Raw genomic sequence first — 13,421 nt, forward strand, 5'->3', positions numbered from 1 at the left:
ATGAATTACATCTGAGTGTTCACAGTAAGCTTAATGTATCAAGCTCACCCAATGATTTCCCCGTTCGAAATCTTTCATTCGAAAAGAACGTACTTCTGGATTGAATTCCCTCTTTCCTCTTTACTTCAACTTCAATAACTCGTTTAACAATGAGTACCGTCTTACTTCTCCAGCTCTTGAATACTCTTGCTGAAATACTTTCTTACTTCTCCAACACTTCTAGTCACATTGTGTTTTTTCATGCAACGAGAAAATTAAAGTTTTACCTTCGTTATTTATTCGTCGAACCGACTTAATTAATGCAATTTTGTACTTAAACAAAGAGAGGAAGACATTTTCCGGAGAAAGAAATTTTAATTAGCGAAAGGAAACTATCATTCTTTATTTTTCTTTGTTAAATACATATTTGAGCGCAATGGGAATCTTTTTCACTGGGAATTAATTTAGCTTCTATCCAGCGAAATCCAAATGTCAATAAGACCAATGTTTCATGATTTCGAGGATTTAAAGAAGGGAAGATCGTATGATTTTATAAAGTTTCAGCGCTGACAACTGGAGAAAGGAAATCGGATTTACGTAACTGTCCAGCGGTGGCTCGGTCCATCATACCGTTAATGTATCTATTGTAAATGTTTGTATATGTAATGTAAAATGTATCTTTGCTTGAAACGGCGACATATCCTAAGTTAATAGAGTTCTAAGACAATGAGAACGTGGGTGGATGTAACAAGGCGCGAGTTAGCCCCGGCGCGACGTGTCCACAACTCGACGCTATTTTCGTCTTTTATCCGTTCCGTCGATCTCTTTCATCCCTCATGAACGATGCTCGAAGGTCCTGAAGAATGAAAAGGAGAATTCTTTTTTATTCTCTCTCGTGAAAGTCTTTGTGTCCAATAGGAGAAAGCTGGAGCGGTGAAAGAGAGGGACGTGGCGGGGGAGGAAAGAGAATCGGCGTCGAGGCAGAGAAATACGACGTTCAGGGCTTGCCAACGTACATACATTTATGTACACATATACAGAATATATTGTTAAGTAATTGCAACTACTATGAACCATTATATGCGACATTGAAATTTGTATATCATGGATGAATTAAAAGAGGAGAATTTCCTGAATAAGAAAATCACCCATCGTTATTCAACAAAAGATAACAGGTGGTGTAACAAATGCCGTGTATTATTATATGCCGTCGAACGCGAAGATAATCTGCCTCATTTTTTCTATTTAGACATTGCGGGAGAATCAGGTATGTGCGAATAAAGCATGCGTCTCATCATGTTCTATGTGGCATCGAGGATAAAACGTGTTCGGTTTGCATGTTAATTTAATGTACGTTTATTTATTTATGTGATTACTTTTACCTTAAGGATGTATTGGCTATACAATCAATCCCAAAAGTTGATGTACCTTAGAATAACGCATNTTTTAAGTCACTATAATATTTCAAAAAACCCATGAATTGATTTAAAATTTTACAGGTAGCTTTTTAATAGTAATAGTAATCTATAATAACAAATTCAACGTGCTAGCATCGTTTAAGTGTATAGCCTATTCATCCTTAAATAGCCGCATGCGAATATACAAAATATAAATGTGCAATTGTTTATGACTAAAGCGAACTGTATTATAAAATAGAGCGTAATTTTGTCATTTTCAAAAATTAAATTCGTATGTATGCAGTTTTACGTATTATCTTTCGTTTCGGAATTCGACGTTTCACACGCCAAATTGAAATGCGAAAATGTGCAAAATACTAAAACTAAAACTTTTCATTGTAATTTCGCCTTCTTTGCACATTTTTGCATTACATAGATATGTTTCCATTCTAACTATAGACAGTTAGTAATATTTCAAATCGTGTGCCATTGAAAACCCAATTTGTTTTCATGCTTACACATGGTAATTAGTAATTTAATCTTTCAGTTAACTTTTTCAGTGGTACACGAGGTATCTGGTATCTGCTAGTTGCGTTATCAAACGTAGATTTAGAAAACCTCGCGTGATAAATTGAATCTGAAGCTCAAATGCTAATCAAGGAAGCCCGGGAAGATTCGGTGATGCAAAGGCAGGAGGATGATGCTACGACAAGGGGGTGGGCTACTATTAAAAGTTAACATAGAAATAGATTTTAATTTAACTTCCGTATATACGGAAAGTTTTCTGTTTGCTGTTCATGAATAATTCAGTAAAGCTTATCGTGAACTCTGAGAAAGAGCTCCATAATACCCTGCATCTGAATAACGAAAACATTTAACGGTTCGCCTAGTTAAACAATATTACTTAATAGCCCTGTTGAACAAAATCTGAAACGTAACGTTCACCGATTACGGACAAAGTCTGTTATATATTTTAGAACCTATCGAGTTGTATTGTATCTGGAATATTTCTTTAGATAGAATATTTTTCTAAACGATATTCTTGAAATCACTCTTTTATGTTCTGCCACAATACGAAACATGTTTAACATGCTTTCGCAAGGAATTATTTTAAAAAACGTTTCACACGTTGCACACTTCTGCATGCAACTTTTTGTCGCACAGAATGAACGTTTCACCAAATTGTACTATACATATATTATTTTGTACAATGGTCTCATCTTGCATGTGAAATACGATAATGTGTAAATAACTCAATGTTCCCTTTAATTGTAAACAATAAAAGTTTTTAATCGAACGTCGCTGATTGTCTTTGAGCACTTCAAGTTTATGCAATTTGCACATTGGAACTAATTTTTTCTACTGACACGACAAGAATATAGCGATTGTCTAATTATTAATCTTCTTTTCTTGCATAATTCGATAACTGTTGCTTCTATATAAATAGCAATGATTTTTGGAAATAATTTGTATACAGGGCTGTTCAGCAGATATTACCACCTCGATTTTCGTCGTTATTATTATATGTAGCAAAGAATGTTTATATACAGGGTGTCCCAAAACTAGTGTAAGATAGTGAAATGGGAGGTTCCTGACGTAATTTTAAACAACATTTAGCGAAAAAGTTGTTCAAGGCGTGGTTGAGGAGTTATTAACAAAAATCCCCGACCAATCAGAACGCATAATTGACGCGAGCTCTGACTCGGGAGCGTTGGCTCGAATCCAGACGTCCGGCTTATCAACAATTTATCATTTCCCCATCCATTCCATTTGAATAACGATTATATATATCAATTGCTATTAATTTATTTGCATTTTTATTCATTTAGTTTATTATTCGTCATTTTCTTAAAACGCTTCGTATTGAGTGGAGCGGTTTTTCACGCGTCAAAGGCCGGACGTCCGGATTCGAACCAACGCTCCCGAGCCGGAGCTCGCGCCAACCGAGCGCTCTGATTGGTCGGGGTTTTTTGTTAGTAACTCCTCAGCCATGCCTCGGACGACTTTTTCGCTAAGGAAAATGTTGTTTAAAATTACGTCAGGAACCTCCCATTTCAATATCTTATACTAGTTTTGGGACACCCTGTATAGTTTCAAAAGAGTCACATTCTGGTATTTTATAAGTAGTACGGGTAGAAGATCATCGACATCTTTTTAAGGATGTATTGGCTATACAGTCAATCCCAAAAGTTTATGTACCTTAGAAAAACGCATTTCCTATAATTAAAAAGAAATCAGACGTCGGAGGAATAATGCTAATAATAAATAGCTACGTGCTAAAAAGTATAGAAGGAAATATCCAATTAAGTATTGACGCTGACAAAAATTTTTTTTCTTCAAAATTGCGAAAAATGCTTCAAATAAAAGTTGTTCTTCTTCTAACTTCGATATTTAACGAGTTACGTATGATTATTTGGCATTTTATGGGTACTGATAAAATCCGACCATTCCACCGTCGAAATAGCCAACTTTTGACAAAAAGTTTCGTTTTTCCTTAATTACTCCTAAACCGTTGAATCTACGGGAAAATTGTATAGAACCTTTCTTGTAGAGGACGACGAGATCTACAATTTCTGTATAAAAGTTTTCCGCTAGCATTAATATTTAACGAGTTATTGACGAAAAACGAAAAAACAGTTTTTTGCAAATTACTCGTTAAATATTAATGCTAGCGGAAAACTTTTATACAGAAATTGTAGATCTCGTCGTCCTCTACAAGAAAGGTCTGATGCAATTTTTCCGTAGATCCCACGGTTTGGAAGTTATTGGCAAAAAACGAAAATTTGGAAGAAATTGAAGGGGTACCCCTTGGAAAAATCTCGGAAAAATCGAAAATTTTTTTTTGTTATTTATTATTAGCAATGTTCTTCCGACGTCTGATTTCTTTTTAAAAAATGCTTTTCTAAAGTGCATAAACTTTTAGGATTGACTGTATAGCCAATACATCCTTAAGTAGGATTGTATAGTTTTTCCTGATCAACGTTCGACTTTATGGTAACGAATTTTTTCGAAAAATAAATATCACTAAGCGATAACACGCGCTTGCTTCAGATGGCTTCCAAAAACCGATAGTGTGTTATTATAACATATCTTACAGTCTGGAAAATTGCCGGAAAATTAATGAAACCACCTCGTCCCATCCCCAACGATTCGGAAATATTTGATTTAATACATTCCTTTGTATTTTTCCATAATGTGCAGGACAACAGTCCTGTTGGAACTACATAGTTCGTCGAATATGCAATGGCAAATCGTGTAAAGATGGCCATAAAGTATTTGTCAAGAAATCTGCATATCCAATCAGTAATCTTTCGATAAAGTATAGTCCAATAATACGAATTCCGAGATATCTCCTAAATTAATTACTATGATGTTTGATGATGATAAATTAATTATCTATCCATGGCTGGGCGCGGGCCCTACGCGTACTCTCATTGGTCAATATTTTTAGTTAATGATTTAAAAACCATGGCTCGCTTTGCATTTTACTAAAGGAAAATATGAAGCTTCATCGGTGCAGGAAAAAACTGTATAATCCAAATTAAAAGAATGTTGGAGACTTTCATATCGCTACTATGCGTCCACGTACAAAATAACTCACATCATTAGTCTAAATAACATCACACTCTCTCGAATCCATCCAACGTTATATGTTTGTAAATATTTTTTGCTGCGTGTAATATTAACAACGAAAATCGAGATGGGAATATCTCTTGAACCACCCTGTATAATAAAATTTTTAAATCATTCTCTTTAAACTACGCACATCGATGTACTGAATGTATAAGAATCTCTAGTAACGGTAAATTTTTAACAAATTGAACCGTCCCGTCTGTTCGGTGATGTGAATTTTCGCGGCTTTCGTTTACTATCTTACGCGTTTTCTTTCTCCGCTTTCCACGAGTCGAATAAAAGTTCTCGAGAATCCTATCTGTCAGATGAATTTCTCAGCGTTCCCCTGATAAAACTTCAATTACCATTAATGCGAACAAAAAGTAAGCTGTCTCCTTCAACTTGCATCGTTTTCAAGTACAATTGAGACATTGTTCCGTCCTCACTTGTTGCGAAATTTCAAAAGTTACCGCAGAAAGTTGTCCGAAATAAAACAAGTTCACCGTCTAAAGTTTACAAACGATGAATAACATTTCTGCGAAAGAGGGAAATGGAAGTGAATGATCATCGCGTCGGTGATCTCAGAGGATCAGAAATTGAATTCGGTCTCGACGACAGCCTGTGAAAAAGAGAACGATTTACTTGTCGTAGAATGTCACCGTGTCGCTTTATATCCCTCTACTCCATAGCAGGTTCTCGAAAGCGTATTTAGGTACTTGGGGCTCTCCGCGGGCGAGTTGCGGTGTGGATTTTCTCAGACCAGCCAACCAACCAACCATCACCAACCAACTATCACCAACCACATCCACATCCACAACCAATTATAAAAAAGACCTATCCTCTGATCGCTTCACCAGCACGGTGAGTCTTACTTCTCTATCGTTTCTCTGATGTTTTCTAGTTGTACTATCCATCACGCTTTGAAAGTATCTCAATATCGCAATCAAATAAGTTGAATCTTAGGCAACGTGTAATATGTGTCAATAACAAAAGTATTAACTGTATATACTAAACCTCTTTATAAATCTGCCCAGATTCAATTTGTTTGACTAATTTCCTCCTGTCGTTCGAAGCTTGTTTATCTTTGATCTTATAATTTATGATTTTGCTTTCCTATTTTCTTACTTTCTGTTTAACGCTTAAAATAGTTGTTTATAGAGTCACGTACTTTTGAACTTTCACGTGAGAAGGGCACTGGCATCATTACTTTATTTATTTATGCTTTAACGCTTCAGATTAAATTAATCATCATTTCATTTACTTTTAAATCTCTGTGTTGTTTATAGAAATATCTCTGGATACAACTTTCTGAAAATTCTGTACAATAGTAGGATAATATGTGTCTCCTTTTTTCCAATGGTTAGGCAGATTTCAGCATGCAGTGTAGATTCTATAGTTAAGAGAATATCTATAAGTTCATCTGGCTTGATTTTTTTATGTGATAACGCAAGTAGTAACATGTACGTAAATATGAAATTAGAGCTCGGCGAATATGAAATTGAAATTTTCTACAAACTGTTTGACGAACGTCAAATTTATTTACCTTGTCTCAGTTCAATCATTAATTCACCGAGGCCTAATGTGTACTGAATGTGTATTTATTTATTTATTTATTTATTTATTATTATAATAGAGAATGTCTTATGTATTTACTGATAAGAGAAATGTGTAACTCGTGCGTAAAGATAATTGTAATACTATAAAAATGGTAATTTAAACGACGACAACAGACACGAAACGACACGTAATAGTATGAAAAGAGTAACGTACGGATGACAATTAGTGAATAATTAATGTAAGTTCTCCGTCCGAGATCATTAAATAATGAAACGTGATATTGCGGCAATAATTCTGAAACTGTAGCACAAGGAATCAAATGGTTCTCGGTTTCCGTGGCTATTAATTTCGTAACAGTAATTCAGGTTCCTCGCTTGTTTCCCGTCGAGCATACGGTTTACCAACATCGGCATTAACTTCATCAAGATACACCCTAAACCGTACCTTCCCATTCGAGGATTGTTCGGAACTTGCTCTCTCAACGCGTATTACTTGAAAATTCAAATTACGCTGCAATCCAAAACTTATCTGTATGTGTATCTATAATAATCTGAAAACTTGGAGCACCGAGAAACCGGTAATCGCTAATCACTTAATGGACTGTATCAATTCCGTCAAAATATAGAAGGAGGAGAAGATACAGTCGTGGACAAAAATAAAAGGGACAGAGAGAATGAATATCAAGGAAATTTACTCGAATTTATATCTTTTAACTTAGTTTTCATGTATTCTGTATCCTTGTACTATATAAATTATTTAGTCAGAAGCTCAAACTAATATTTATACTTTTATGTACGCAGACTACACGTTTAAGTGGCTCGCCTAGTGTGAAATTGTCAAAAAATCGATTTTTTTTTTGCATTTTTAGAAAGTTTATACCTTTAAAAATATCATATTAAAACTTCAAGGTTGGATGGAACTAGTTCTCAAGTGGCAGCCTTGAACTAAAATCTGTAATGAATAAATAAGCGTGTCACTGCCATCCGTACGTCTACGGGCCGCCTCGCTCGACACAGAAAATACACACACACACATTCTCACACCAGAAAGACAGAATAGGAGAAGACAGTCGTCAGAACGAGAGAGGGAACCATCAAAGATGTATATGTAATTTTTCAGAGTGTAAGCTGAACTGGAACTACTATGACGGGACCTGTGTGTACGAATGTCCGATCGGCACGTACAGCGTCTCGGATGAGACGAAATCGGTTTGCTCCAGCTGCCATTACTCCTGCCTAACTTGCTCGGGACCCTCTGAGACGGAGTGCACCAGCTGCCACGAGGACGCCGAGCTATCGTCGAACCTCGGCGAGTCGATCTGCGTTCTACGGGAGATCTCATGGACGATGCAGTCCACTCAATGGTACTACCGGATGGTCGTCTTCTTCTCCATCAACTTGCTCGTCTTCGCCGCAGCAGTCATATACGTGGCGACAAAGTGGCATCTGAGGAGATCGCGAACGTATGGATACAGCAAGGTCTCGTACTCGAGCAACGGAAATGCGAATAAAGACACTGACAGACTTCAGGAATGCGCCTGTGTGTCTGATAGTGAATGAGACTCGGAGGATTGGTCGCACGTCGACACTGATCCATGAACAGATGGTCCGGTGAGAAATTCGAGAAACTTCGTGGCAAAAGAGTTTTCTAGGATTTTGCTGTCCAGGCCATCAGTTTCTCCAAGTCTTTTCAAGAGTAAAGATTCTTTCACACTAACTTCTCTCTCCATTTGGATAATATATGTTTGGTAAATTGAAAAACATTAAATACAGTGTCTTTGTAAACATTCCTCTGAAACAGGTCAGGGGAAAACGTGGTCTGGACTTAGGACAAGTGATTAAGATCGTGATATAAACGTGATACACTGCTGTGTAATTAAAACGATTAAATAAGGAACTTACTGATTACATTGATAACATTGATAGAATTATTCAAAGATGATTGACTGAAATACCGTCCTTTTGTGCATAACATTCCGATTTGCTGTTTCACCTGTTTCTTATTAAAAACAACGGCACGATCGATCAAGTGAGTGAAATAATAATAGAATGGAGTGAAATTACGACGTAATATCTGTTATAAATAATTAAAAAGCTGCATTGTTCCAGAGGCATTTATTATTTTAGATTTAAGCTATCGCGGAATTAAATCTATAAAAATACGTATGTAAAGGCAATGATGTAAAATTTTTAGCTCGACGATTTATTTTGCAATACGGAAAATTGTTATAATAAAGCAAATACGCTTACGGACTTTTAATTCCCGGGTAACTACATCACGATTAACGACAGCTAAGCGCGCGGCTAATCAGGTTTTCGAGATCATTAAATTACGCTAGCTAGTATCTTCTATTCTTCGATAATCAAAATTAGCGTTAAATTAAATTTTATTCTGTAATTAATCAATTATTCGTAAATGAATTTCCGCTGTCCGAGTTCCTAACTACGTAGAGCATGTTGTAATTGATATCTACACCGGTGAAATGATGTGATAGTATTTAAGTATGTAAATTATACTTTAAAACGCACACACGAGCTAATGTATATGGNATTGCCAACAGGCAGAAATTATTTGCATACGATCAATCATCGAAATCATATTCTAACTCATAAGATTACTAAGAAAACTAATACATCTTTGTTGCAGAGTATGAATAATACTTATATTTATTGAAAAAGAATAATATAATGTTTCGTCTCGAACGAACTTCGCGCGTCGTTTGTCCGAGTTCGTGCGTAAAGTTAAAAATTAATTTAAACTTTACTTATTCCAAGTGCCCGATACGATTGGCAGAATGCGAATAATAATTGATCTTGATCGGTGCCCAAAACGATTGGCACGTTTATGAACTCGATCTTTGCCCGAAACGTTTGGCAAAAGGCTCTCGCCTATGGCAGTTCTCAATCTCGATCAATGTCCGAAATGATGACACAGTCGATCTCGATCACTGGCCCAAACGAAACTGAACAGATTAGCTGAAACGATGCTAATACTGCCTGGCGACAAACGCGTCGGAGTCAGGAAACATGCTGATTGGTTTCCCTTATGAGTGCTTTTTCCAATCAGCGTGTCCTCCCTTAAGACCGAGTCAGGGCCCCACCCATCTTAAACATGATTTAGGCCTGAGAGGGTGGGACTAGGTGAGTGAAAACGAGAGCGTCTCGAACGTTCGACAATGTAAAGATTTCTCGTCTCCTCGCCTGAAATAATGAGTATGAATATTGAGTCACTGCACGTGTGTATGACATCATAAACGATATAATAATTATAATTACTCCGGTCTAATTCTATTTAACTCTGTTTCAGTTGAAATTGGTAATTATCTCGTGGGAATTCTATAGGAAGTAGCGTACACTATAACCAGATGTCTGACTAGATATTGGACTCTTCTACTGTCATTTAACGTAACTGGCCTAGGCGTCATAATCGTTCGTTTCATCACATATAAAAGTTCAACAAGCAATTTACTACCGAATTTCATTTTATTTCGATTTTATAGTAAATGCAGGTTACTATGATTAATTCATTAATTATTAATTTATCTCCTTGGCGCAATTATTATAATTTTAACTGTATGAAATATTCCCAAATCGTTTCGAAGACTGCGATTCTCTATAGACATTTTATGCAAAGTATAAATAACAGAAAATTTAACATTTTAACAAACAAAAAATATGTGAATTGGTACATTTTGATATCACTGTATAAAACAAAACTTGTTTTACAATTTCCACTATGTAAGTCTAATAGTTTCTCATGGCAAAAATAAATCCGGAAACAGAAATGTTGTGCCGTTTTCGAAAAATACCAGCTGTTGTAACAATGCATGATTTTGGGGAAAAGGGAAAATTAAGAGTGCAAGAAAGTTCATTTTTTAATCAACAGATAAAGGAAACTTTCCACAATATATCCATGTAAACCATTGTTTGCTTTCGCTCCTTTTACTACTCGTAAATAATTGTTTATGTTTAAAAAAGCTGACGCGAGTATTTTACACACCCAATTTTTGTATTTATGTACAAATCCCTTTATCCAGCAGGAATTTGCTGCACGATATTGGATTCTATAGACATTTCTGATAAAGGAATCATGTACAGAAACACGTTGCTTCAAATTTTACAGAAACATGTTTCAAATTTTTGTTGGAAACCCCAATAAAAAAGTTAAAAAACGCAACGTTCACCTTTTTCTTAACGATTAAGACGAATAAAAATTTTTTTGCACATTACATAGTAAACTGTGCCCTGCAGGATCTCATAAAAAATTATGTTATTTGGATTAATATTAAAAGAGTTATTATTCCCTATTAAAAAGTGCGCCAATATTTTTTTAGGCGACTGGACGTGATAGAGCAATTCTTCTTCCGGTTTAGATTTTGACATGAACTCTGTAAGACTCACTTAGTAAATAGTGCAAAAAGAATTAGAAAGCCTTTGATTGTTGGACTGTGTAATCAATCTTTCTTTTCTATACGATTTGCATATTATTTGTTTTAAATATAAATCGAATTTCATCCTCATAAAACTGAATTACGTGATCAAAGAAAAAGATGATACAAATCTCTGGTTACACGACCCACTTACTCACGACCGTCCTCAGAGCGAAAGCTCGTTATCGTTCCCGCCTCGAAACAAGCCTTGGGATGATTTGAAAAGAACATTGCGTATATACTATACTCAATCCCGAGCTATGATATACCTACCTACAGCAGGTGGGATTTGGTTTCGTGCCAAACGGCCATGTACTCGGAGACGACTCCCGAGTATTTACTTTATTCTTATTTCGTGTCGGGATTCGGATCGTGGGAGAGGAGACGAATGGTGGTCGACTCGGCCCTTAGTTGAGACAAAGAAGTGGAAGGTGGAAACTCCGGATCGGCGAGTTTCATAGTTACAATCCCTCATTTGTTTCGCTGGGCTATGAACAACTACCGTCTTCGTATGTGAAAATCATCGGGCTACGAAATATTATGCGCATACAAGATCATGCTGGTACAGTGACAGTCAGAAACTACTGTAGACACTTGCTTAAAGCTTCTTATTCCAATTTCCACTGTAACTTGGAAGGTATAGACTTATCTTTGAAACAATAATTAAATATTTGCAAATACAATGTTTCTTTTCTCATCTTTTTAATATTAAACCTACCATACACCAGTCAAATGACAGGTTTTAAATTCTTTATAATAAAAATAAAAGTAGAACGAAAGTATTATTATATTATTAAAGTCGTAATTATTATTTAAGCTATTATCAAACTGAAGAACTGATGTCTATAGTAAATGGCATTTAAATGTAACAAATATAAATATAGTATATTAGTGTACAGAAACTGTCGACAAACTTAGTGTTTATTAATTTGTTATTTTGATACTAGATATGACTACAGACAAAACAAGCAGTAACTCTTATCATTGACCGATGATAAAGTCCAAAAACGTCAGAGATAATAATAAACGCCACCTTCATCCGGGTTCCTTTCTTTTGCACGATCTGATCCATGAGAATTATCGATCTCCATTAATTACATTGTATTTCACCGAAACAAAACGACTAGCTATAAATACGCTGTTTCAACCAACTGTGAACGGAATACAATCGACGTATCGGGAATCGATTATAAATAACTTTCTTACATTAATCTTTCATTGTTCTGCAAATGATTCAATAAATTGTTATACACAAGGGATAAATAATTCAATGGTAAATATTTTATTTCCTTCGCCCGCGTTTTGCCCTGTTGTAGCTCAAGTGACTACGCGAAAAGGTAAGAGTCACAGTGGTGTAATTCACTTTTCGGAATTGGAAGATAGCGAAAGTGGTACAACTGTTCTGTTAGTATGCCTGCATTATGCTGCTATCAGTTTGCGAAGTAGATGAGTTAAGACTTATTTCACGTTTTCCTTAAACGTATTAGCATCTTGCCATTCCCGAATTTCCTCCGAGGACATTTCATACTCTCACACTCTTATTTTCTTATGTAACGTACCTTTCGTACAGTTACAAGTCCAAATTTCAATGCAAATACTTCAGTCGTTTTTGATGTTTTTTCTAACAACAAACAAACGTTGTCTCTTTATATAATAGAAGTAACCGTTTGGACATTTTACGTATTAATTCATTAACAACAAACAAAGCATTCAGTTTCATCTTCTTACTATGCCTTAATACAGAGCTTGGACAGTAATCCCTTTAGCAGCGACAGTAGTATTAACCGGCGTAACGGAGTACAAAGCAATTATTGGTTCCAGTGCGAGGTATGTGACAGTATATAATTCATAACGGAACGGACAGGGAAATTCGGGTAGAGAACGTAAGAGCCGCGCACACGGGAAACGTTCAATGCACCACTAAATTATCGTTGCATCGCTTCTCGTCGCGCAAGATTCTTGGCAGGCTTGCAGTTTCATAGTTCCGCGGCTTACGAATTGCGAATTCGGTGGAACTTCGTTTCCATTTCCGTTGTACCGTTGTCCAACCGGCAAATATACACGTGTAAAGGTCGGAATGTAGACACTTGTCCGTAAGTTACTGAATAATCAAGATAAAATTAACGTGCTTCCGTAATCTACTTCATTACTATTCGTTATTACAAGAATAAATTCATTAAAGAAGAGTTGTTAAAAAAAAATGTTAATAAATTATGAGTTATCTGCATCGCAAGTTTAATTTTATTTTATTGCATTTACATCTTAAGGTGNGAAACGTACCTTAAACTAAACATTAAACGTTTTGATTCTTTGAGAAATAAAAATGTGAACTCGATGGCGTAATCTCATGTTTCGGACTATTTTTGCCTTCGATTATCGATGAAACGGTAAAAAAAATGTTAGAAAAGTCACGTGACTAGTCCCTTAATCGAGTGAGCATTTCGTTA

At 35.8% G+C, this 13,421-nt stretch overlaps 1 protein-coding gene across 1 annotated transcript in view; it reads left to right on the top strand.

The window, feature by feature from the left end:
• LOC108621912 (furin-like protease 1, isoforms 1/1-X/2) overlaps positions 1–8,694 on the top strand; it is a 39,624-nt gene extending 30,930 nt beyond the window's left edge. Inside the window, exon 12 of the mRNA XM_026811093.1 lies at positions 7,665–8,694. Within this exon, the coding sequence (XP_026666894.1) occupies positions 7,665–8,104 (440 nt within the window). The 3' untranslated portion in view covers positions 8,105–8,694. The remainder of the gene's footprint in view (positions 1–7,664) is intronic.
• The last annotated feature ends 4,727 nt before the right edge of the window (positions 8,695–13,421 follow it).

Source organism: Ceratina calcarata, unplaced genomic scaffold (genome assembly GCF_001652005.2).
Source record: "Ceratina calcarata isolate Rehan_Ccalc_2016 unplaced genomic scaffold, ASM165200v1 scaffold188, whole genome shotgun sequence".
In the NCBI taxonomy this organism is placed as follows: domain Eukaryota; kingdom Metazoa; phylum Arthropoda; class Insecta; order Hymenoptera; family Apidae; genus Ceratina; species Ceratina calcarata.